We start from the raw sequence: 27,484 nt of genomic DNA, 5'->3' as shown, positions 1-27,484 counted from the left end.
AAGCATTAACGTGTAAATGCTAACAGTTTGGGGGATAATTCAAATCTGGCTACCACATGCATGCTATTAGTGCTCAGAAGCTCGATTCATAAACAGAAATGAAAAGGCAACTGAAGCAAGTTCAGGTTACGTGCGACAATAGCTCCACAGCACTTCAAATGAAACAGAACAGAAAGATCTGGTCAATGAAATAGCAGAATTCAAGCATACAAGCATATTTTAATGCAACTGTTAAAGCCACAGGACTGGCACTCAATGATCTGCAACACTACATTATGAAAAGAATAAAAGGTTAGCAAACAACCTTGGAAAAAAAGCAGCAGGGCAAGGCAAGCTGTTATTTCATGGAATAGCACGAGTAGGAAAGGTACAGTATTTATATAATTGTAATTCTATTACTGTACGGTATGGGGAGAGCTACAGAGAAAACATAAAATTGTAACCACACTGTAGTGTCCCTAATACTTCATGTCTCACCTGTATTGGTGGTACCATGCTTTGGTTTCGAATATAAGTTGACTCTCTTGCCCCTTTATTTTCAATTTTATAATCTAAAGAACAGGTAGACTTACAATCATGTAAATAATGGTAACCAGCTCAATAAGCCTAGTGAGGTATTGTATTGAATACAGACACAGGATTCTAGCACAAAAAAATACTAAATTACACATTTATTTATTAACATTAACAACATTTTCAATACAAACAAGCATAAAACAGAAAAACACAGTTTAGCAGTTCTATGCAATGTGCGTATTTGTTAATTAGCATGTGAATCACTCCCAGTGAATATATGTTTGTCTTTGAACAGGATGTATAGCAGTTGCACTCTTGATTATCCACAACCACAAAGACTCTTTACACACAGTGGGATGTCAATCACAGAGTCCATTGAAGAAGCAAGCACTAGCCTTAGCTAGAATAAAAAATAATCCATGTATACGTTCAAACATAATAACATTTAACAGATTTTTAAAACATACTCATCCTGCAGCTGACAATTTTATAACCTACATGCCAGAACATCATTTCTGAAAACAACATTGGGTATGAAATTTAGTATCTCGCAAAAACTGTGCGCTTCAGTCAAAGAAACAACTGACAACAATGCCCTGCTGGTAAGAACAGCTGCTTGACATCATGTCAGAAAACATGAATCGCATTTACAAAAAAAATATTTTGAGAAACAATTTATTAAAAGTTGTATAACACATGAACAAGACAAATCATGTGTCATTTCAGTACCACATCAAACTGAACCTGTGCTAAAATGTAGACAAATTTATCAAGCATGACTTGACCAATGCTGCCATTGGACCAAAAATAATAATACAAAACAAGGAAACAGATAAACTTATATACTGCACCTTAAGGTGTTGCTTATTTCCGAAAGTTACGTACCAAAGAAAGTATTGTTCCTACAAGTAGACTTCTCTACCATGCTTTGCAAGGACAGCAGAGCCCACCCATCTAGATGGCAATTGTATCACGTCTCTTCCACTTGAAGAGCTCACATAATGACCTTCATATACATTTCCCCATACATGCACAGTTACCACTGCCACTGGAGACAAAGATTTTGACAGCCTCCCTTCAGACAACTAAATGGTCAGGTGCCACTGCACGAGCTGTTTGTCAAGGATAGTGTTACACTATATTACAATGCCAAAGCATCCACAGAGCACTATGTGGTTTTGTTTTCCTCTTTATGCTCAGAAGAGGGTGCTGCAGCATCAGTGTTTGCTGCCTGCTGCTCTTTGTTCTTGGCCTGCAGGACTTCCTCCTTGATGAGAAGTTCAATGATCTCCTTCATCTGAGCAGGGCTCACCTTCACGTTTTCACGGCCTAAGGTGTCAACGACCTGCGTTCACAAGGGCACCTGTTTCAGTGTATGGCCCTTGGCACACAATTTGTAGCAGGGTGTGGATGCAAATTTTTTGTTGCAAAGCAGGTACCAATGATAAGAGCTGAGTGTGCATTGAACACAACATTTCCAAACACATATACGGCAAACTTGAATTGCAAATCAATCTCCTCTCGTGAAAACAGAGGCAAACGAAGTGCTTGTCATTCATCTATGTGTCTTTTTGATGTATTTGTCCAAGTATCTGCGTTAACTTATTCCATACAATCGTAAAAGAAACCGAGTTACTGGAGGGCAAAATTTTATACATGCACCACAACTGTCCAGTGTTAAAAATGTCTCGGATAACATTTTGACTTGATTGAATAAGAACCACTTTAAATTGCTGCTTAGAAGTGACTACAAATATAATTTGACTGACCACATCCCCACTTCCGAGCTTTTACTGACCAAAAAGCAACAACACAGCAGAACCTCGAAGATATGAGCACAGTTCGTGCAAATTTGTGGACAGTCATTGTCATCCCCACCAGCCTCACTACACCCACTGCAGATCAAAGTACTATCCCATATCCTCCCAATTAACCCTGTTCAGTGTCAGATGCAGGCACCTTATCCCCACAAAGTTCCTAAGTTCATCCGCCCACCTAATTTTCTGCTGCCTGCTAGCCTTGCCTTACCTTGAAATCCAGTCCGGTGCCCTGAATGATCATCGATTAACTTGCCTTCACATTATAAATGGCCTACCCATGCAGTTTCTTCTTTTTGATTTCAACTAAGCATATCATTAACTCATATCTGTTACCTCACCCATTCTGCCCCTCTTTCTGGCTGTCATTTCCCTGTTCTGTGCATAATATACCTGTCATTTTCCTTTTCATAGCACTGTGCATTGTCCTAAATTTAAGTTTAGCCCTTTCCTTTAGCCTCCTTGTTTCTGCCCTACAGTTGAGCACCAGTAACAGAGCTGCTCTACACTTTCCTTTTGAAGGATATTGGTAAACTGCTATTCATGACCAGAGTAGCTGCAAAATACACTGCACCCTATTCTTATTTTCCTAATTATTTATTTCTCGTGGTCCAGATCTGCTGTCACTACCTGCCTTAAGTAGATGTATTCCCTTATCATTTCCAATTCTTTGTTGCCTATAGTAAACAGCTGTTCTCTTGTGAGACTGTTGAACATCACTTTAGTTTTCTGCGAATTAATTTGTAGAGAAGCCATCCTGCTTCGTGATGTCTCTTGAATTAGGTACTTAGCAAGGCAATGTCATTAGCAAATTGCAGATTGCCAAGTTATCTTCCATTACCTTCTATCTCCAATTCTTTTATATGTTATTTACATGATACTGCAGACCTCTTTGGTCCAAGCAGATATTTAGATCTCTGATAAATAGTACTGGAGAGATCATGTCCCCTTGAACCACATCCTATTGGACTGGGGTGTTACTGCTTCCCTTATGGAGCTGTGCAGCTGCTATAAATATCTTCCAACTTTTATATGTGGCTCTTCTACAGCCAAGTTCCATGATGCCTGTATGACTACCAAGGTCCCAACTGAGTCAAATGCTCTCCTGTAATCTATGTAGGCTATGTTTAGGAGCTGATTATGTTTAGTGCAGTTCTCTATCAGTTGACTGATGGTGCAAATATGGCCTGCTGTTGAGTAGCCTTCAAGAAAAGCGCCCGGACCGCATGGCCGATTGGCCGATTGAATTCTGAGGATTCTCTGATTATACCAGGGATTACCTTAGTACATGCCCTGAAGGCGATGGCCAATAGGCTGATATGTCTAGCTTGAAGTCCTTGATGTCCTTTTTCTTATGAATTAATGTACTGCTAGCACTCTTTCAAGATTCCAGCCTGCTAGAGTCATGAGGCACTGCATAGAGCTACGCTAGAAAAATCTTTCCACGACCCAACAGATCTGCAATTACCTGATCCCCATCAGCTTCTATCTCCCGTTAGCATTCTTTGTAAGGGTTTCCTTACTTCCTTTTTGTTAGAAGCGGGATGGTCAAGTTCCCAACTCCTTGGTTTTATCTCTAGTTGTTCCTAGTTATCTTTAGGTTTTATCCCTTAGATTTTTTCATTTATTGTCTTCACTTTACTTATCTTATGACTAGTCCTGTACACGCTATAGGTAATCAGTAACCAAATACATTTACAATTACTTTGTTTAAAATGGTAACTGATTACAGTGCTGAATTACAGCCCTAGCAAAGTAACTGAACAATTACAGAGCAGTAAATAAGTACTACTGCGTTACTTTTCTTTGAACATCACTGCTATAAAAAAAACTTAATCAAACTGCAATAGACTAGTGCGGCTCGAAGTTCTCATCATTGATTCTACAGTGTTTCCTTGTGAAGAAATCAGCCACTAGAGGTAGGGTGGTGTTATACCACAAGAACTCTTTGCACATCCAGTCCTAGTTGTGCAATGCTTCAAAACCCGTTTCTACATCTTCTCTGAAACACCACACTTTGTTGTTGGTGCTGTGAAAAGGCACTGTAGGTAAGGCTGCTACAAGAGCGAAAAAAACTGTCCATAGGGGTTTTCTTGGGAACATCAGATGCGGCTTCTAGTGCGAAATCATAGCAAGGCTGGTTCAATCCTTCAGCCAAAAGCTGGTGGAGTTCCTGATGTCTTTCACCAGATACCTATTTGGCCTTAAATCGAAAAATTGTAACAGATGCCAGAAGAAGCTACACCAAGAACAAAGACTACGGAGAGCGCAGCATACCAAGCAGCCATTCGCACAGTCCTGCAACCAAACAATTTGAAGCAACAACCCCATCAAAGACGCTTCGCCCCTGTAGCCCCTTTTGTAAAGAAGCAATTGATTACTAACAATCAATCACACACACACAAAAAAAAAAATGTAGATAATTTCTAAGCTTTCTTCATTCTTTAGTACATGCTCGATTGCCAGCATGATATATTTCATTTTGTCGGTTACCTTGCACTTATTAACTTAGGCATCTCTGCCAATTCTATTTTATCTACAAAACTAAAGACTTCCATGTGTTGACATTTCTTAATCAGGCCATTTAGACTCCTGAGGGAGCTTACCAGCCTCCTATCTAGCCATCCTATCACCTACCTTTAACTGTGCATTTCATAATGAAATTGTAATGATATTTTTGAAGTTATCAGTTACCCTATGAACAGCAAGGTTACTGTCTTACATTAAATTGAAATGCAGTAAAATCTCGTTAATTCAGAAATTCGGACAATTTGAACTAGAAGCATGGTGCTGGTCGATGCCCATGTAAGTGCTCGTTAATTCAGACACGGGCGGGTCTCACTCCGGTTAATTCGGACAGTCGATCGCGTCTCAGTATGACGCGTGCAGTCAGCGATCACCAAAATAGGCCTCACTGAACCTCAATTGCATGGAACACTGGTACCACAACGGCTGGCATGACGATGACTGGAAGTTCCCCATTTCTGAAATATAGCTCAGTTGCATAGTTTCTCTTTCACTTTCACTTCACACCGCTCCGTGGCTACAATTGGGCACGTCACTATTATTTTTTGTTTTGGAATGGTGTCATGCCGTTCTAATACCAACACACATGTTACCCGCGTACATCCACATACTGCTTCCGGTACGCTGAAATTGCGAGATGGGCATGGGCAGTTTCATAACACTGCACAACGCGATGCTTCAGCACACTGAATGTGCCAGTGAAGCATCCTCAAAATGCGATGAGGCAGTTCTGTTAAGACGCACCCCTGCTACTGCGTCGCACTGCGAAAAAAGGTGGTGGCAATATTCCCAACAATGCGAGTAAAGTGCTTCAATAAAGCCGGAAAAAAACGCTGTTCTCACTTGGGTTTCATCTCAAATGCAGACGACCATCATACAGGCGTTTTCATTAGATAAAATTAGTGCGGTGAAAACGTTTTTTGGCAATTAGAATATTCTTGGCAAATTCGAAGATTTTTCCTGGTCCCTTGAAGGTCAAATTAATCAGAGTTTACTGATCTTTTTTTCGATGAGATCCCGATTCCTTCACTTTTCCTATTAGTACCACTAACTCAATGATGGGCTTTTTCCTCACTAGCTTCCACTGCTTCATCTCCAAGTATATGCTGATTGGAGAATCCTGCATGAGGCAAGCTTGAGGCTTTTCCAAATCGAATTTATATTTCGTTCTGCAAACTTTACTATTTATTACCATTTGCCATTCCAAAAGTGTACACTCAGGTCACCTACTGCAGGTATCCTGCCTGCTTCTTCTCTACTTTGGTACTGAAGTCTCCTATCAGTACAATGTGTTTTTGCTCTACTAATTGCCGATTCCATGTTCTTATTGAAGCTTTTCACTGGGTGTAGGCCTGCATCCTTATCGATCAGGTATCCCACACCTAGTCCTCGTCTGCCTGCTAAGACATGGGACGAAATGAATTTGTAAAATTCATTGAACAGAATGCATTGCGTAGAAGTAGCAGCATTTTATATTTCCCAAAAGCTCTCTACTCCACTACGGGTGATGCCGATGCTCGGGCTACAATCACCCTTTACAATTAGGCTACAATTAGTGGTGCTCGCACATTGCCAATGTTGTGATCACCAGTCATGCAGCACGTGCCACAAGCAGTGTGAGGTGGTGCACAGTCCACACATTGCTGATTTTGCCAACGTATGTCTCATGGCAAACACCGCAAATGACAGCCCCATGGCTCATAAATCCTGTCCGACATGCACAGATCACTATGAATGCAATTCCCGCCTTCTGCATGTGATTCTTTTTTTGTTTTGTTTTGGATGATTAAACATTTTTCAGTGGCAACGACAATTTTTAAGTGGCGATTTTTTTTTTCTTGTGTAGCACACTTCTGCGTTACTAACTTTTAAATCAACCATCAGTAATGAAAAAGGTGAGGATAAACTCAAAAAAACTTTTAACCGCAGAAGGAATACTACACTATATAGTACCTGAAAAAAAAAAAAAAAAAAAGGGTGAAAATTCTGTTCTGAAATTAACACCAAAGGAATTTCGGCAGATTTTCAAAATATGAAAAACAAGAAATCCAGCTCCTATATGACAAACAGTAAGAAAGTAGGATACAAGTCTTTGTACCATGCAAACCTGAATACTATAACGTGAGAGGCAATGCAGTGATAGCAAAACGAAGAACAAAGGCTTAGCTTAGTTCATGTGCGATGGCTCCATACATAGTCTACCTCATGATATTATTTACATCTACCACACACTAGATTCTGCAGACCAGTAAAACTACTTACATCCTTTTATTTTGTTTTCTTCAAAACTGATTATTTCCTGCACTTCAGCTAGTGCTGATTAAATATATATTTCCACATGCAGAAAAAACGCACCTTTAAAACATGGTCAATCTTCACAGCACCATCATGGTCAATGTCCAGTGTATCCAAGAGGTCGGTGATCATCTCAAGACGTGTGTCATTTGATGACTTCTGGATGCGCCGCATAGCTAGCACCAGGTCATTGATCTCAATCAAGTTGTCCCTTGGTGTAAAGTATGGACAATGTCACAATCAAATAAAGGATCTGCAGCTTTAACAGCTACTATATACAAACAGTGTGAAACAAAGCCCTGTCACTGAGCAAAAAGATGGTCATTACTTAAAATTTAAGCGATTTTAGTGCTTGTGCAGGACAGACCAGGAACAGAAACAGAAGTTGAGCTGTATGTGACATGTTCCAACCAATGACGCCTCGCTCATGCAAACATTAAGCAGAAAAAAAATGTCATTAAGCTGCACACTTCTTCTAAATTCATCTTTCGATTGAACAGTAACATAAATTGAATGAAAACCTGTTTAAAATCCCTTTAAACTTTATTGATCAAAACCCTGCTGCTATACCTGTTCAAAAATGCAAAACAAGTCTACCTCGATACAATGAGTAGAAGCAAACATGAAAGCTCCACATAATATCTTTCAGTCATTTGCAAAACAGCAGTCCATGTAGTTAAGAACTTATGCTCCATACATTAGCTCTATTGACATTGTGTCTGCAGCTAGCTGACCATAAAGATCAAGGATGGGGGAGCAGTGCAATCTATAAACACGAAGCATAGTTGAACAGGTTCCAATGTGTATGACTTCACTTCCTCCCTTTCAACAAATAGGTCGAGAAAAGAGCTTCTTCCGCAGTGCTTTAGAACATAGCACACAAAAGACATCTCAGCAAATGGAATTAAGGGGTGCTTTAAGTGGCAATGTGCACAGAAGGCTATTACTACTGTACCAAGGCCTTAAACTATGCAAGTAAAAGGGCACGAGCAGGCGAACGTGGAAAAAAAGAACGAAATGGTTAACAAGCATGAGCCAGTGGTGTTCTTCCTTCCAACGGCAAAATACAGTAGCTGACTGATTTTCTGGACTCCAATAACTCAGACTTGCGGAATACTTCAGCCAAATATTTCGACTTCGGTATTTTGGTCGCAGGCTCAATTTTTCAGCGTGACAGAGAGGTGACCGGGCATCGATGTCACAACCAACCAGTTTTGTGGGGCCGTGAAAGCTGCCATCTTGAATTTAAGCACGAGTCATTCGAATAGACTAGCTTGACTTTTTGTTCATCGCTGCCACCTGAGGCAGTAGCAATACAGTCGAACCCGGATATATCGAATTTCTGTTATATCGAACTCACGGAATATCCCCTTGAAAATCACATGTAAAAGTATAGGAAAGCCGCATCATATATCAAACTCAATTTCACCGGCCGTTCGATATATCGAACTCCGCACCACACACTCGAAAGCGTGCCTTCCCCAAAGACAATCGCATCACCCTCGGCCGTTTGCCACGTGACGTCTTCAAGCCACGCGCGGAAGGAATGAGAGGGGACAGTTCGGCGACGGCTGGTCTAGGGCAGCGCCGCGCCCATTCCCCAAAGGCGCCAGCATCTGCGGCATAATCTGCAGTTATCGTTTCCCGCGCGCCAGCACGTGACGTTTGCAAGCCATGTGCGTTAACCAGAGAGAACCGGTGGGAACGAGAAGGGAAAAACGCGACAGAGCGAAGCGCAAGGGTGTACCCATTCTTTTGCTGAGCTATCTCTCTCCTCCCTCTTTCCCGGCCTTCGTTTGCAGTAGCACGCGCTACACATGCGCTAAGCCAGCTCGGCCCGTTCTCAGACAGAACATCGGACGCTTTCTCCAGCGTGTATTGCGAACCCTCTGCGCGCGGCTGATGTGGCTATCTTTTTTTTTTTTTGCGAGAGTCGTTTATTCTTATCGTTGTGCTGTACGCGCGGCATACTTAAGATATGACGTTACGAAGCGGCATTTTTTTTTTTTTTTTTTTTTTTTTTGCGGGAGTCGTTTATCCTTGCATGTATGAATCAACGAAAGCACGCGGTCAGCTGCGATCATGACACCGGCTTTTAGCATTTTTCGCTTCACACAGCATTTGCAGCTGTTGTATCACGCTTTCCAATGATTTTGTGGCAGTGGACTACGCCCACCCCAAGTGCGGCGTGATAAATCGAACCAGGCTTGTGCAATCAAGCCATCATGGGCAGTCTGCCAAGTTCGCTCCCCGCCGCCACAGGAGGTTATCGCTATGCAGCATCCTGGCACGCTGCCAAGAAATGAGCTGTGGATGAGAGGACCGAAACAGAGTGGGACATGCAAGCGAAAACGCTGGCGATTTCTGCCGCGACGACACAGAAACCTTGTTTTGAGCTGCCACGGTGGCTCGAACGGCAGAGGGACGCAGTTCCAACAAGTTGGAAATGTTTTGCTCTGTCGCTGCCGCTCGTCTCTGAGATCGCTTAATCGCTTGCATGTGAGCGAGCTGGCTTTAACGTTTTTTTTTTTTCCAAATTCTCGAGTGCAAAAGTGGAGGGTGGGTTCATTATGCGAGTGAGTTGATTACGCGACAAATACGGTATCGTTTTTCGCATCATAAGTGCCATCCCAAGCCGATTTCTGTATATCGAACTATTTCGCGATCCCCTTAGAGTTCAATATATCCGGGTTTGACTGTAATGGTACTTTCTTCGCTGTCATCACTATGGCCTACGAAGCATGTGCAACTGGACTGAAAATAAAACGTCGCCCATAAAGAAGAGTGAAAGAGTAGATGTATTGCCTTTTTTCCCACATGTTCCACCGCATGGCCTTCATGATAGTTGTTACCTATGCAAACTGAATGTTACTGCTTTGCATACCGTGTGCATTCGTTCGCCACATGAGCATGACATGCAGCTGCATCACAGTTGTGAAGTGGCATGGACCCGACAAAAGCATGACTGACTGATTATAGTCTAACTGGGGAGTTATAGTGGTAATAGTTTAACACGACCTGTGTCTACGGGGTGCCACCGTGCAAGAGGAGGTTGCCTTGAATGAGTTACATACTTCTTGGTAGCATACTATACGCCTGCCGTATCAGGACTAATCAGCGTGCGTGCAACGGCGGCCGTGCCCACTTTATTGGATCACGCAAGTGCACGCACACGGGCGACAAACGAAAGCATATCCCAGTACCAGAGTGCATCATGCTATATCTCCTTATTACCGTATTTACTCGCATAATGATCGCACTCGCGTAATGATCGCACCCCTGAATTTTGAGGTCAAAATTCCATTTTTTAAATTCCCCGCGTAATGATCGCACCCCGAACATGGAGCCGCCTGGTGGTTGATCTGCAGTCATCCCGCAGCGAATGCATTCCGACGAGTTCCCAACCTAGTCTAGTAACGTTGGAGTTCCCATGATTCCATGCTTTGCGGCGTTCGCCATTTTGCAATTTGGCAGCGTCGTAGCGTGCTTTGTGTTTTTGTGCGAGTTTACGCCATTTCACCATGGGGCGGTATGCCAGTTACACCGCCGCGTTCAAGCTCAAGGCTGTCGATTATGCACTGGAGCATGGCAACCGCGCTGCTGGTAGGCATTTCGGCGTGGACGAAATGAGGATACGCTATTGGAAGAAGCAGCGCGAGAAGCTGATGGCTACGAACAAGACACGGCGGGCTTTCCGTGGACCCAAAACGGGCAAGTTCCCTCGTGTTGAGGAGGCGGTCCTAGAATACGTGAGGGACCTGCGCAAGGATGGTTGTGCAGTGTCATTAGAAATGATACAGACGCAGGCGCGCACAACTGCCAGGAAGCTGGGAATCGCCGCAAAGGATTTCCGCGCTAGCTCCGGTTGGACGACTCGCTTTATGCGACGGAATGGACTTTCCCTGAGGCGGCGGACGTCGTTGTGCCAGCGGCTCCCAGCCCCCGACGAGGTAGTGGCTAAGAGTTTTAAGAAGACAGGCATATCTAACGCTTTGGATGGAACGGAAGATGACTTCCTGTGGGATTGTGAAGATGCTCCCAGCGACGACACTGGCGTTTCCGATGAGTCGTGCAGCAGTGAAAGCGAGGATGGCGAGGATTCAGACTTTGATTAGAGTACTGACGAAAAAAAATAAATGGGCATTGTGCACTCCATGTGATGCTTAATGTGCGTGTTTATTGCGAAGGTAAGCCTTATACCTCTGTCACACGGACACGGCTGAACTCCTTTCAACTCCCTTCAACCAAGGTAGCCATTACCTCGAGGGAGATACGTGCCGTGTCACACGGCAGTCCATTATTGAAGGAAGTTAAATGGAGTTTTGAAGCAAAGGAGATCGACGATCTCCATTGATGGGCGAAGGGAGTACTCTCGTTTCCAATGTGCTTTGCTTCCGAGTCATTAAATAACACATTTCTTCAATAATGTAATTTTTACTCCTAAATATATTAGTTTTTATTGCATAAAACTGTATTCTAACTCGGTTAGTTGCGTTTAATTGTCGCGACTGCACCACGTATTGCACAACGCCGCGCATGGTGTCCAGCAGAGCGGAAAAAATGGCTATGTTTAGAGCATGGTCGTTGTTTTCAGCAAATGTGTGTTCTTTTATATTGATATGACTAAAGCTAATTGCATTTTGCGAGGAAAATAGTAGTATAAAAAATATTTCAGTTTGTTTTGGACATTATTTTTTATATCTTTGTGCAAAATAAACAGCGCCTAATGGCCCCCTGTTGGCTGCTCTGAGAAGCTCGTTGCAAGCCGTGTGACACGGGGACAACTCCTTTAAGGCGAAACTCCCTGCGACTCCCTTGCGCTCCTTTAGACCAAGGAAGTTCAAGGTAGTTCCGAGTCGGCCGTGTGACAGGGATATTACTCAGCTTTTATTTTTGGTTGTAATCGAGATATATGTTCTAAGACGTCTGACCTGCAACTTGTTTGCGTTTTCGATGCTCAAAAATTTTTTGTAGAAAATTTACCCCGCGTAATGATCGCACCCCGAAATTTGCGTCAGTATTTAAAAAAAAAAAGTGCGATCATTATGCGAGTAAATATGGTATCGATATATAAACGAAACATGGGAGCGGTGAAGTTTGTGGTCATTAAAGCAGATTTTTCGCAGAAAAGTGACTTTTTTTCAAGTTTACACATTTTGCAGATTAATCAATTATTCTGAACATTTCTCGGGTCCTGCCGAGTCCCAAAAGTCGATTGGCGACTGTAATTAGGAGCTGCAAGGTGCAACTAAAATTAAAAGAAGTGTTGCTTACTTGGTCTTCTCACTCGCAGCACCCTCTGTAGAATCCAGTTTAATCTGCATGGATTTTCGCTCCTCATTCAATTTGTCAATTAGATGATCCATGTTACCGATGATACGGTTGACACGACTGTAAAGGCGCATCGCTGCTTTTGTCTCTTGAATGTCACGTTTTCCAGTCTTGACAACCACATCCTTGAGTTCATCTACATCCTGTGAAAAGGTCAAGAAAAAGTATGTGAGCCCACCTGAGAGATACAGCATCATAAACAGCTCTACCAACCACAAATAAAAAGAGTAAGAATTCTGCTGTGTGTCAAAAGTAAGCACAACAGTTGAAGTGTGAGATCATAGAAGCGGGTAAGCAGCCAGGCAAGCAGCTATGATGGCATAAAGTTTGAGCTTTTTTTTTTTTTTTTTTTTTTCTGGCAGAATTATGCATAATAATGGAGAAGCTTTTTAAACCTAGAGCTCCATGCCCCATGGCCAGGCCACGGTGCTGGCATGAAGCATGTACAACAAATGGCTTAGCTGAAACTACCTCAGACATTACAATAAGTTGGCTTCTTCTTGCTGGTTGAACCTTGGAACCCTCAACTTTAGATACACATCTTTACATATACTAAAGAAAGGAAACGACCGAACCAACTTGTGCATGGTGACATACGACACCTGAAAACTGACATGTCAGGTGCGCCACTGCAAAAACATGGGAAGCCCGGGGAGCATTCCATAACTAAAATTTTCAAACGACAAATTTCAGGCTATGCACTGAGATTACAAGAACAGAAAAGGCAAGAAAAGCAGAGAGGTTAGTTAAACCTGCTACCAGTGTGAACTAAACACAGAGTTCTTGCCAGTACAGTAAACTCTAGTTAATTCAGCCTTCAAGAGACCAGAAAAAGCGTTCACGAGTCATCTGAAAGTTTGAATTATCGAACAGCTCTGTGCAATGGCTTTTCCCAAAGCATTGTCTGCTGCAGCTTTAATGTGAGCCCCAACTTCAACGACACTTGTGCCACGAGATGCAAGCCACACGAACTCCAATGCTTCAGTCTATCCCTGCCTCATATTTAACGTGCATGGTAGTCCCCATGAAAAGGCATGTGAAGGTGCACCCAAGGTGCTTTCCTTTTCGACAACTAGTGGCACACTTGTGTGCACATGTACACCTCCTGGGTTACCACATCCACAGCGAGCAGTGCGATGCTCGTCTGCCGGTGGCAGAACGTCACTGCAGAAAGCCCGCTGCTACCATGGGTGCACTGTATTCAAACCTCCGGGTTATACAGAGGCTCACTTAATGGCATGTTTTGTATACGGAATGATCAAAATATGTACTGAACTATTTTGTGATCTCCTGCGAGCTAAATATAACTGGGATCGACTGTATAGAACTATTTTGTGATTCTCTTCGAGTTCGATATATCCAGGATCAACTGTATTGCCAATGATGAGCCATACTCGTCCAGCATGATGTTGAGCTGCTCCCACAGCCAAAAATGAGTTACGATTGACAACTGCATTGGTTGTAATTTTCTACATTAGGGGGCAGTACCTGTCCATGAAAAAACACAATTCGTGTCTTTAGCACACATTTCAGAGCTGACAACAGTAATTTTACAATGGCTTTTTCCCATGCAAATTAATTTTAAGGATAGCCTCCCAGGACTCGTGCCTCGCACTGCTAAACAGGAAATCTTTACGGCCAACGCTGTGCTTGATGACATCACAGTTTTGTAGGAGCATTACGCAGACGACAACGACAATTCAGCAACCCTACTGGGCATAGCTTTTCGGTGTGGAGTCGCCTTTATAGACTTCTGTTGGCCACTTATCCTGGCATGCACCATCTTAAGCAGTGCTCCTGGCATAGTGCAAGGGGTTGGTGGCGCCACACGTAAACAGCCCGGCATACCGCAGACACGGTCGACAGCTTGCTTGCAAGCAGCATCGATAGTGGAATACCGAATTGTATTTAGCTCGCACTTAATGTATTCCTTGCAGCAATGGGTGGTAGTTAGTGTTGTGTTGTTGGATGCACGAACCATTCAGCACAGCGATTTACCAAACATTTCCCAAGGACAAGGAGCTTCACGACAAATTGAACAGTGCAATCCGACGCCCCAACTGGTCCCCAAATAGAAACGCATTTGTGCTCGGAACATATCACACGGTACTGCAACCAACACAGGATGCTTATGATGGAGTTTGGCCTCACTAGTATCAGGCGATGGTAGAAATCGCATGTTGTGCCGACTATCTTCCTGCCCGTGACACAGGCTAAACTGCCTGCCGCAGTCTGTCTGTGCCGACATGGCGAATTTTTTGCGCGCTGTCAGAAATGTAAGCTAAAATCTCTTGAAATCTTAAATAATGCTCGCTTGAATAAAAGAATGTCAAAAAATAACCCTTACTGAGGAACGAAAATCTGCAACGAGTTCCTGGTAGGAGTGATAACTGTGATACAAGCAAATCTCTGCTCACAGCCCCATAGCAGGTGCCGATACGGCGGTGCAGCTCATCCGATCTCGCACGCTGGCTCTACTGCTAGTCACCAAAATTGCACATTTCTTTTACATTGAGATAGTTGGCTTCAGAGTGAGGCAGTTCCACGAATACACTATTTACTATAGTGCCTCTCAAATCCAAAGAGCAGCCCGCTACGGTTTCATGTAAAACAGTTTAGGCCTAGTGACGACTAGGGCATAGCGCAAGGCCAGAGCGCCATCATCTGCTGGAAGGGCAGGACTGTACTATATGTAGGGTATGCTGCTGGGCTAGTTGGTGGTGGCTGTAAAGCATTATGGTGTCGCAGCGCTGACAGACAAGGACAAAAGGACCAGGGACACACAACTGCGCTGAACTTTCAACTTTATTTTGGACGCATTTTATCCACGCATTTATAACTGACAGAAGGAACTGGACACGCAAGCGCACTCACAAGACAGATATACAGTCGACGACCGATTTTTCGGACACCCAATTTTTCGGACATGCTTGATTATTCGGACCTTTTCCCAGCCCCAGGACATACCTTATAAAGTCAATGAATTATGCTGCTCAAAATTTCGGACACTATAAGGAGGGCTATTCGATTTTTCGGACATTCCAAGCGTCAGCCGGGTCAACTGCCACACAGTTTGAGCGGTGTCGCCGCCATCTTGTTTGTTTATGTTTTCCTTCGATAGTTTCGAAACCGGTGCCGGCCTTGCGTGCCGCTCCTCAGCTAAACTGACGCTGGATCGAGGCTATATTATTTGCCTAGCAGCTTCCGTTTCCGGGACGTCGCCGTTGTCGCTGCTCGCCGCCGGAGTGCTTTTTTTTTTTTTCTTTTAGCGTGATCGCTTTGACTGCCTGTTCTTCTGTGTGTTCGCCGTGCATTTCAAGTGCGCTGCCGAGCGGAGCGAGTAGGCCTAGCCGTGGTCGTGCGGATGCGAGAACTGTGTTGTGTCGCTACTGTGGCTCGCATTTAATTGAATCGGCTTCAGTTCTTCAAAAAGCTCCGAATTTTATAAGGAGATTTTTTTTTTGCGTGCAAAGCGGTAGCGAGAAGGCACTCAACGGATTCGGTGTTGTGATCCAGTGGTTGGTGGTTGTGGTGTGCCTCGACAGTGGGAAAACCTACTCTGTCGATTTGTTTGGAGCACTTAGTATGCTTGCCGATGCGTGGAAATCTGTGGCACCACAACGCTGTGCAACTGCTTCCGTCACGCGGGATTTGTGCTGAATGATGAGTCGACTGCCTTGGACGAGGAGAGCGTGGTCGAGCAGCTGTCAGGCAGTGAGCAGATCATTCACGACCTTCGCATTGCTGGTGTCGAAATTCCATCAACCGTCTCGTTTTCAGAGTTCATAGACGTGGACCATGAGTTGTAACTGTCCGCTGGGCTTACAGATGCAGATATTATTCGCCAAGTGCTTGTGGAGTCTGAGCGTGACGACGACGATGACTCACCTGCAGCAGCGCAGCCGACGCAAGCTGAGCTGATGAAAGCGAAATTCAGGCGGACCTGTTAGCACGGAAGCGGAGCGGGGTGCAGAAAAGCATTCATGACTTTTTCCGGCCTCAAAGTCAATAAGAGGCAATAAATTGAGCTTTTTTTGGTGCACATATGTTTTTCGGACTCCGATTTTTCGGACATTTTCGTGGTTCGTTGAGAGTCCGAAAAATCGGTCGTTGACTGTAGCAATCTCACTAGCAGCATGCAATCTCTCGCAATCTCAGAAGCCGTATCGCAATATCAGTAGCCGTATTGCAATCTCAGTACGAGAAGGTCGCCCCACAAAAATGAACGCGGTGCAACAAACGCTGAAGAGGCTATAAAAACAAGGCATAGAAGCAAGTAAAAACAAAATGCAGCATGATAAATGAAAAATGGCAATGAAGAGCCAACAATAAACAAGGCAAAATTATGAAAAGGTGAAGGTGCATGAAAAAAAGCCAACAAAAAACATGCCAAAAACTTCAATGAGGCAAAAGATAAAACAGATAAAAGTTCATCAAAGAGGCAACAATTAACAGCCAAAAATTCAATGAGAGCTAAAAACAGGTTAAAAGATGATGTCAGTGAGGTGAGAATTAACAAAATGAGGTAACAACAGCAAAAACTCAATGAGTAGCTAAAATCAGGTGCATGGATATCGTAAATGACGCGAAATCAGCAGGTCAAAAACGAAACAGAGGAGTAAGAAAAGTCTTTTACATGGGTTGGGATGCAGAGTACTCATAAAGACCCGGATAAGAAAGCGATCTCTTTGTCTAGGAGGGCTACTGAAGGCACGGTGACGCAGTCTGCTTTCAGGTTCAGTGCAGTTGTGTGTCCCTAGTCCTTTTGTCCTTGTCTGCCAACGCTGCGACACCACAATGCTGTACAGTACAACCTCGATGTAACGAACTTCAATTTAACGAAATCCCCAATGTAACGAAGTAGTTCAGTTTCGGTAACTTTGGGCGCATAGAACACAATGTATTTTTAGCCCCCCTATAACGAAGTAAATTTCGCCGAACTTTCAATGTAACGAAATTTAGTTGAAGACTCAATGCCTGAACAAAGGTGTACCACGATCCTGAGTGGTTGAGAGAAGCGCCCATCAAAGCGCACGCAGCCTGAAAATAAGCGCAGTGCGGCCAAGGTGGGTCGACCTTGGCGCGGCGGCGCAGCAGAGCCGAGCGCGCTTAAAATGTGACGATAACGATGATACGACGTGGCATACGCTGTGCCATCTCATGTACTACGCGGGAGACGCAAACATGGTGTTGAGCAACTCCACTAGGCCTATGCATCGGCCCAGTTTAGGCGCCGCAGCGTAGCATGCAGGCTCCCTACCCAGCTTGTGCTTATTTTTTGCGCAGCGCATGTTGGCGTGCAGCGTGTGTGCATTTGTTTGTTGTCACATTGTCGCGTGACTGGTGACCTGTCTCTCGTCGTCGTCGTAGTCGTGACGCTTGTCTGGCGGCTCCGTTCCAGCAGCATGAGTGGCAAACGAAAAGTGCTCTCTCTAGAAGTGAAGGCCAGCATACCGGATGCCGTCGCGAAGGACGAAAAGAAGAAAGATGTCGCCGCAAAGTTTGAGATACCCCAAAGTTCCCTCTCCACGATTTTGAGTTCCACGGAATCCATTATCGACTCCTTAAAAAAGGGGGCAAGCAGCCAGCGGAAAAGGTTGAAGGCAGCAACCTATGAAGACGTGGATAAAGCCGTTTTCAAGTGGTTCATGTCAACCCGGGCACAAAACATTCCCATCGGTGGTGCGGTCCTACAACAAAAAGCAAAGGATTTCACATGCCTGCTTGGTCGCGATGACTTCCAGGCCAGCAGCGGCTGACTGCATAGGTTTAAGGCTCGACACTCGATCGTTGGCAAAAGCTTGAGCGGCGAGTCGTCATCGGCTGATGCAACAGAATCGGCTGCCTGGATTACGAATGCAGTGGCAGATATCCTCAAGCGCTACGATCCGGCAGACATATATAACGCCGACGAGACGGCATTGTTCTACCAGATGCTGCCTAATCGCACACTGGCTTTGAAAGGTGATCATTGCCACGGCGGCAAGCATAGCAAGCTACGGATCACAGTCCTCTTGTGCGCCAACATGGATGGAAGTGACAAGCGTTTGCCACTTGTTATCGGGCGCAGCAAAAAACCACACTGCTATAAGAATTCGCGGCAACTCGAGATTGCCTATACATCGAACAAAAAAGCATGGATGACCCGCAGTATTTTCCGCAGTTGGCTGCAAGATCTTGAAGAGGACATGAAAGAATCCGGACGCCACATGTGCCTCATCCTCGACAACTGCTCCGCGCATCACGTCGACGACTTGGAGTTTGCACATGTGGAACTGCAGTTTCTCCCACCCAACTGCACATCACTCATCCAACCGCTTGATCAGGGCATAATCAATAGCTTGAAATGTGCCTATCACCGAAGATTAGTTGACAAGCTGCTCCTCGACATTCGGCTGGAACGGTCAACGAAAATTGATTTGTTTCAAGCGCTCGATATGCTGTCCGTATCCTGGAAAGTAATGTCAAAGAAAATCATTGAAAACTGTTTTTAAAAAGCAGGCCTTGGAGCAGATGCTTCCGCAGCAGCTATACCTGAAGGTGGTTTGTCCACGCGTGAAACAACAGAAGCAGGCACTTCAGGAATCTTGGGAGCGCCTTCGCAGCGGTAGTGCTGTGCCGGAGGGCGTCGAGATCGACGATTTTTTTCTTGGTGATTCATGCGTTCTCGCGACAGAAGAGGTGACCATGGAATCGATCCTGAACGATGTGGTTCGGGGATTGCAAGGTGAGAGTGACGACGAAATGGACAATCAGGACGAGTGTGGCGATGTCCCCACCTCCACGAAGTAGTCGATGCGATTGACGTACTGAGGCGCTTCGCGGGCTCTACAGGAGAGGAAGAGGCTATGCAGTCGTTGTGGACCTATGAACGGTGCGTAATGCCATTGTTGAATGCAAAGACTCAAAAGAAAGTGACGGACTACTTTACCCACAAATAAAAGTTCTTCCGTGTGTGCTTTGCACCAGCAACACCATTTGAGAATTTTATTTGCATGTTGTGAGCCTAATTTCGACGTAACGAATTTCAATGTAACGAATTCAAGTGCCGATTTTACCGACTTTGTTATATTGAGGTTTAACTGTACTATATGCTTTGCCGTCGGGCAATAGTTGAAGGTTGCATAAAAGAGTCATCAGACGGCACACTGGACACTGCCTACCTTACTTGCTGCTCTTGTAACTTGCTTTAGCGTTGAAAGTGTAAGTAGTGGAACCTGGCCAGCGATCGTCCTCTTTTTGCAACCGGGCACGAAAGCGCACCTTCTGTACCGTTCCGTAAAGAAACACTGACACAGCTTCTGAACTTCTTAATGGATAGTCATGATCAACAGGTCGGTTACTCATGTCATTCGGCGGGAAAGGCATTAAATTTTTCGTGTGGTAAGAGTATCACAGCTGTGGAGCAATGCAGTGCAGTCCACTTATAACAATATTGAGAAAAGCAGAAAATCCGATCGTTATAACCAATTATTGTTATATCTGGACAAGTAAAAGGAACAAAGCACTCACCCACATATTTTCCCATGCATGTAGGCTCGCTTACTTACCAGCAATGAGTAAATCTGGTTGAACAACGCTAATCATTGTAAAGTGCACTAAAGACTTTATTACAAGATACATCAATAGCCATAAATTAACTTAAGCCTAGTTAAAATTAAGTTGGAAATTTGCTCTCGCTTGAGCGGCAGCTGAAGCTTGACAATTGCTTTGAGCATCACCGCGTGTGCTGGCAGCAGTCCTTTTTGCATGCATGAAACTGATCAGCGATTGGATGAACCGCAGAGCATCCCTAGCCTTGATCCAAATGCCCGTATTTTTTCACAGGGCTTCAAACCTTGAAACCCTGCCAGAAATCCCAATGGATCTGCTGTTTCATCTCGAGAGCTATCGCACCATCGATGAGGTCGGTGCCATCTTCCACAGACACACAATCGGCGATAGCGATGACGATACGGCCGAACCCTTTGCGTGGTAACAGGCAGCGATTGCGATGGTGGAGTGCCCATTTCCTAACCGCACACAATGGCGCTCGCGGATTTCTCCGCGACAGTCCGTTTTCGCCGCATATGTCGAGTTTTGAGGTCATTCCCTTCTTAGTATTTTGCTTTTTATTAAACATTCAGGCAAATTTTCGTGGTAAACATCTACCGGGTGGTGATAAAGCTATTGTATCTGATGTACCGCCGATAATTGATTGTTATATCTGGTTTATTTTTATGTTGGACCAAAGGACAAACTGATAAATCCCAAGAATTTCATTGCTATAAGCGATACATTGTTATATCTGGTATCGTTATAAGTGGATTGCACTGTATTCTCACTCGTAGTGAGGCAGCCTTATGAGTCGATATCGAGGCAGGAATGGGAATTCGGACTAGCAGTATAACTAGTATAACAACCAGTCGCCCTCATATATGCCGTCCACTAGGGTGTGTGAGTGCATGAATGGCTTAATGAATATAGCAGTAATTAAGCTGCATTCAAGATCACTCGCTCGTTCTGCCCTCACTGGGCGCGCATGCAAAATACTACTTATGTTTTTTTCAATTGCAACTGAATGACATGCCCTGGCTTTCGCTGCCCAATGTCATCGAGGGTGACTTAGCGACACCAAATGGTATGTTCCACATGGTGCCGTGACAATGATTGACATTCGCACACCTCGACGGGATGGCAGCACGTGCGTACAGCGCGCAAAGAAGTGCTCTCCGGGCTCCTCGCAGGAGTTTGTCTTGATTAATGTTTTCTGCTTATTTAAAATTATTGTTCGCGTGCTGTAAAAAATGAAATCGCATACTGGGATGACCAAGTCTTCAGCATTATAAGTCAACCATTAACTCAGTAAAGTCGGGAAAACCGCTGGAGTTGTCCTTTCAGCTAGCTGGCATAGTTGCTAAGTAATTACAATTAACATCCTCGTAAAGTCATCTCCGGGGCATTAAATAACTAAGAAAGTTCACAAGTTTGTTTATGTCAGGATGTTCACAAGACCCTGTTCTGTGAAATAAAGTTACTATAGTTTTTTCTTTAGATGCTCATTACTTATGGAAATAAAAGTTAAACACCAGCATGCATACTTAGAGCAAATATCTTTTAAAAAGGCAACCACCCTAAAAAAGATTGACAGCTTCACTGTACTCTCCAAAGTCTCTTACTGCCATTTGTTGCGAAATGCCAAGACAATGAGTGAGCAATCTCAGAAAAAAAAAAATAATTGAAAGCTCAAAAAGTTCACTCCTTCAATTGCCTCATTTATCGCCTCACGGTTGAAAAAAATGTGGAAAATCAAACAGACAAAAACAAGCAAACAATGATCAGTGCTAACTCATAACTTGAAACTTTATTTGAGACAGGACCACATATAAACAGGAAAAACACAAATAAAACAAGCAGCAATTGTCAAAAGAATGGATCATTAACAGCTGTTAGAAAAAAATTATTGCTGAATCCTAAAAGAGAGGGGACTAAAAATTCATATTCCCTATCGTTTGCTTTGTTTGTTTGGATTGTTACCCATTTATACATGTTCCTGTCTCAAATAAAGTTAGTGCTGGTCCTTGTCTGTTTGTCTTCCCATGTGCTTTTTCAGCCATACAAACGAACTTTGCCAACTTTCTGCACTTATTGGCGTAATTTATTGTCTTAAGTTAGTATTTTGCTTTTGGTTACAGAAATGCAGTAAAAAAAGTTCAGTTTTTCTCATTTCTTTTTTTTTTTTTTCCCCCCCCCACGGTGATAGCAATATTGTCATGTGCTCCGCTGTCAAATACCTGCGGAATTCATGATGTACCGCACTTTCAGAAACAATTCCCTCACAATTTTTGATGACCATATATTGAACAAAACCATATCTTTTAAAATTTGCACAGCATATTTTGCTATAGTCTTTTGTCAAGAGACAAATAGGGACTTCGGTGTTATAAAAATAAAATAAAATGAGAAAAACATTCTTAAATTAGTCATTTTATCCCCCCCCCCCCCCTCAGTCCTTCCCCTATATAGTAGCCAAGCAAACATGGATGCCATTTTCTGCCTCACTACAGCTGTTCTTCAAAAAAAAGATGAGGATGTAGAAAGTTTTCAGAATGTTTGCCCCCCGCAATGATGAGGAATGACAATGACAATTATGGGTGAACGCACTCCAAGGCCCATATGTCCCTTAGGCTCATACCCACAGGGGCAACAATTGTTCCGGGCAGTGGGGAAATGTCTAGCTACAAATGATACTATGCTGACACCAACAATGAAAACAGAGAAAATTAACCTGAAAAAAGTACTTAATGCAGCTGTCACTCTAAAACATTTTGCTGCACAACTGCTTGCAGTAGTAGTAACTCACCTGCTTGTAGTCAGCCATTTCCTCTTTCAAGTCTTCAAGCTCCTCCTTTTCAATAAGAAGTTCTTGCTTTTCAGCAGCGATTTTTTCCAAGGCATCCTCAATGTCCGCAAGGTCAGCCTTTGAGAGCTCTTCTTTCTTCGGGGTTGGCGGCTTTTTCTCCACTGCACAACACAGAGACAGTGGCCCGCAATAATAGCCATTAGAAGTCAGCGAAATGCACAGAAATATTTCCTATTCATTGACACACATCACACAGGTAAGGGACCATAAAAATCATATTGGATGAACTTTCAATTGCACCAAACAGTGAAATCAACTTTAAACAGGCTTAAATGTTTCTAAGGTCTGTTTTTCTACTCAAGACAAGAGTATAAGACTATGACATGAACGAGGCACACTAGGAAGGTTTGATCCTTTTCGAAGAATACTGACCCACCAAGAACTGATCACAGGAAGTTATTTTGTTTCAAAACATGAAGACAAAAATACATAGGCATATGGAAGAGAGAAAATCAACAGGCCAGCAACCGACCATTGAAGAGAAAGGGGACGGATGACTTAGCAGAGAAACGATACAATACACAATGGCTCCTGGACCACAAAAAATGCAGAACAAATTGTGCACAGCTTACATACAAGCAGTTATTACCTAAGAAATAAACAATACTGAAGCATCCAAAGAAGTCATCCTGTGCAGTACATACAAAACTAAAGCACACCTGCATGAAAATTAAATTCTTTCTTTCATCGATTGTACAAGGCCGCATGCACTTGTAGCCGACTGCTCAGAATGCTATTAAAGAAGCAAATGATATTGAAAAAAAAAAAAAAAAAAGGAGTAGAGAACTTAGTAACGTCATGCAATCAGGTTAAGGTGATGACAACCGGCCATAAAATAGAATGTCAGCAAGCCTCTGTCAGTAACCCCGAGTTCACTTCTGCCCAACACTCAAAGCTGTGTTTGTGAAGCCAGAGACATCTGAAGACAATTTCTTTTTTTTGAGCCAAAAGCTTACAGCACAGCATTCTACAATGAAATTAGATAAATATACGAAGTGCTTGATATTAAAGTATGCAGCACTACACTGAAGTGACTTAATAATGCAACATATGCTCACAGTCTTCATCCATTTCTGTAAAAAATGCAGCCTTATCTTCGAGAATTTCTTTGATTTCTTCCTCAGGCTTCTGATCAGCAACAGCTTTCAGCTTCTGCAAGTAAGAATAGAGGAACAAAACTCAACTACACAGCAAGTAAATGCAGCTAATACCCCTGTCAAGAGCGCAAAATAAAGTGCACTTACAGCGAGTGTCACAGAAAAGTGCACTCTACGGCTGCTAAACGACCGACGTAACGTACGTGCACTTGCCAAAATGTGCACTTAGGTCGGAGTGCATTCGCAAAAGAGACTTTGAGGGCTGAGTGCATAGCCTGGCTGGCAGAAATTTCTTCGTCCCAAATGTATTATGTAATAAGATATGCCTACAAGTTGATTTTACTTTTTTTGTACATATTTTTGTTTGAGGAATTGTTTTATAATAGCGACGCGCAAAATATCACATGAACAAAAACATGATGTAACGGTGTACGCAACTTCCAAATTAAGCGTGGCGCGCCACTGCGGCGACGCCATCTTCAGTTAGGGGGTGGTTGTTGTTCACCGTGTTCGCCGATTTGGGGTCTCCGAATCATAGCCCTGTGCCAAATTTTAAGCATTTATGTGTGTTTTACTACTTTAAAAAGCAGTTCTCTTAACTTTATGCTTGGAGGTTCCAAGCGTATTACCCTGATTTATTTTCACGAAATGCAATGAGATCAGATTTGCTATGGAAAAACCGGAACTCTGTACTCTGCCGCGGCCAGGAAAAAAGCGATGTCCAATCAGTTTTGTTAAGCTGGTGAAACGTTTTCTGGAGCTCGGCTGGCAAACCTTTTCAATAATTTTTGTATAGATCAGTTCTCAAACTCACCGGAAAGAGATAATTCGAGCAATTCGTGTGCACTGACGACTGCAAGTTCTTTGTTTTTATCCCTGGCTGACGAACATGAAGTTGAGTCTACTCTTCTGAATTTGAACAACAGTAGTGCTTGTGACGCGGAAGACCTACAAGTTAAACCAATAAAGTTTGTAGCCGACCTTATAGAATCGCCTTTCATATATATATTTAACTTGGCCTTATCAACAGGAATATTTCCTGAAAGAATGAAAGTTGCTAAAGTGATTTTAATATATAAAGGTTCCGACAAAAATATGTTAAAAAACTACAGACCCATTTCAATCCTACCAGTCTTCTCTAAACCGTTTGAAAAACTTATACACAGTAGACTGACAAACTTTGTCTAAATATTCATTATTAAATAGCTTTCAACATGGATTCCAAAGAAATTGTTCAACTGAAACAGTGTTATTAAAACAAAAAGAAATAATTTTGCACAATTTTTTGAATAATCTCCTAACATTAGGGGTTTACATAAATCTGTCGAAAGCATTTGACATCCTCTGCCACAAAAGGTTAATTCACAAAATCTGCTCTTACGGCGTACATGGCATTGCACATGACCTCTCCAGATCATATTTAAGCCATTGCAAGCAGTATGTTTCACTGGGTGAGCATTCCACGGAACTGAAACGCATTAAGAGAGGTGTACCACCGGGAAGTGTCTTGGGATCACTGTTGTACTTCCTATATGTCAATGATTTGCAAGATATATCTGATCCTCATGCCACTCTCGTACGCTACGCTGATGACACAACACTTCTTATTACCGGCTGTAGAACAGAGGACATCGAAAAAACCTCTAATAAGATCTTCAAACTGGTTTTAGACTGGATGGATCAGAACTCGATACTTGTGAACACTGCAAAGGCAAAAGCGGTGCTATTCCAGCCAAAGAATGAAACTGTTGCGTTGCCGAAAATAGCTTATGGTGAAACTTTCACTGACATTGTTGAGTGCATAAAACACTTGGGGTTCATTTCTCCTGCAGTCTGAGTTGGGACTCCCATATCAATGAACTAAATAAAACATTGTGCAGGATTATTGGTCTACTTAATAAAAATAGATATATATTAGCAGAACGAGTAAAATTGACGATTTATAATTCTTTAAATTTGTCCAAATTTTACGGACAGTTGGTTTGGGGGACAACAACCAGAACAAATATCAGCAGGTTACTCATTCTGCAGAAAAAGGCATTAAGGATAATTGCAAATTTACCCTTCGACTCTCCCTCTGCAGAGTTGCTTGACCGTTTTAAAGCAGTTATAGAATGGATAATTTCTATATAAACATTGTTTAGCCGACTTGTATCCCATGGCCACTAAAGGAAATAATCCCTTCTTTGCTGATCTCTCTAAACTCACGCCAAAGTCATTGCTGTATAATACCCACCAATCCGAGTACTGGCATGTTCCTACACCTCGAAACAACTATTCCCTGCAGTCCTTGACATATACGCTTCCATCAATGCTAAATAATTTTTATCACCGAAAAATTACTATCACGTGTATGTCAAAGAAAGGCCTTCGAAATGTTTTTATTTGATTACTATTGTATTCTAGTGTTTCTCCGATGTCTCTCATGCCTGACTGTTTATTTGGTGTTTGTGTATTATTTTATGTGTTTTCCGACTCTTGACTCTTTCTTTTTTTTATCATGTCTGTGTATAACAACCGTGTAGTTGATTTCGTTAACCGTGCAGTGTATGCAAAGCAGAACGTGTATATCATTGTGAACTGAAGTGTTTAAAATATGCTTGTTTTGAACTCCTTGATGTACACGCCGCTGCTGTCATCACTTGTAGGGGTAGCCAACTCATCAAGCTGCAGCGAATGGTAGCTTTTTGTGGCTGCTCCTTCCTTTCACAGAAGGAAAATAAAATGAATTTGAATTTCTCTTTTCAAATATATTTTTCAGTCGTCAGTTTTGTACCGAGTGCTAATGCGAGTGCACTTCGCTTTTCCGTTTAGCACTGCATAGCGTAAAGTGTCCTTCCATCTGCGAAGTGCACTCCGTGCCCTTTAACTTGCACGCATGACTGGGGTATAACTTATGCCACCTCATACCTACAACCTCAGTTAGGCATGCTACAAAATGCACTCTCCTAACAGGGGCATGAATTAGCACCCCTGAAAAGCTAGGTAATACATGCATATTGCTTCTAAAAAATAAACACAATTCAAGAAGGAAAACTTATGGAATATAAATATAAAATTTACAATGCAATTTTTTTCCTATGTCACAAAATCCTGAGAAAGCACCTTTGTCTACTCAAAACATAACTCAGACAAAGTATTGGGAAGTGGGAAGGGGCACTCAAAACATAACTCAGACAAAGTATTGGGAAGTGGGAAGGGGGGGGGGGGGGGGCTTTCTTAGTTCCATACCAATATTTCAGATGGAGACTGAAGGAAACGGCAAACCACTAAATGTATGCAATCCAGTCTGCACAGTTTTATCAAACCAGACTTCTGAATATAATGTTCCCTTGCGGTCTTTACCCTTTTTATTCAGTGTCAACCCCATCAAAGTGCTCCCTGGAATCTGAGCCAAAAACAAGGTCAATGCATTCATTCCTCAGCTTGTCACCGTTTTTGGGACCAAGGTGCCACTGCCAATCTTGGCGAGCCGATCGCGCAGCTTGCCATCCTCAGCT

At 43.1% G+C, this 27,484-nt stretch overlaps 1 protein-coding gene across 1 annotated transcript in view; it reads right to left on the bottom strand.

Moving 5' to 3' along the window:
* Positions 1-656: 656 nt before the first annotated feature.
* The window catches only part of Letm1 (Leucine zipper and EF-hand containing transmembrane protein 1), a 49,266-nt gene continuing 22,438 nt past the window's right edge, over positions 657-27,484 (bottom strand). The window contains exons 8-12 of the mRNA XM_084589964.1: positions 23,946-24,039; positions 22,828-22,988; positions 12,429-12,628; positions 7,215-7,365; positions 657-1,861 (exon numbers count right to left, since the gene is read on the bottom strand). Of these exons, the coding sequence (XP_084446090.1) occupies positions 1,685-1,861; positions 7,215-7,365; positions 12,429-12,628; positions 22,828-22,988; positions 23,946-24,039 (783 nt within the window). The 3' untranslated portion in view covers positions 657-1,684. The remainder of the gene's footprint in view (positions 1,862-7,214; positions 7,366-12,428; positions 12,629-22,827; positions 22,989-23,945; positions 24,040-27,484) is intronic.

This window comes from Amblyomma maculatum, chromosome 1 (genome assembly GCF_055883805.1).
Source record: "Amblyomma maculatum isolate TAMU_Amacu chromosome 1, ASM5588380v1, whole genome shotgun sequence".
In the NCBI taxonomy this organism is placed as follows: Eukaryota; Metazoa; Arthropoda; class Arachnida; order Ixodida; family Ixodidae; genus Amblyomma; species Amblyomma maculatum.
The sequence above is the reverse complement of the archived record's forward strand: the minus strand, read 5'-3'. Positions and strand labels throughout refer to the sequence as shown.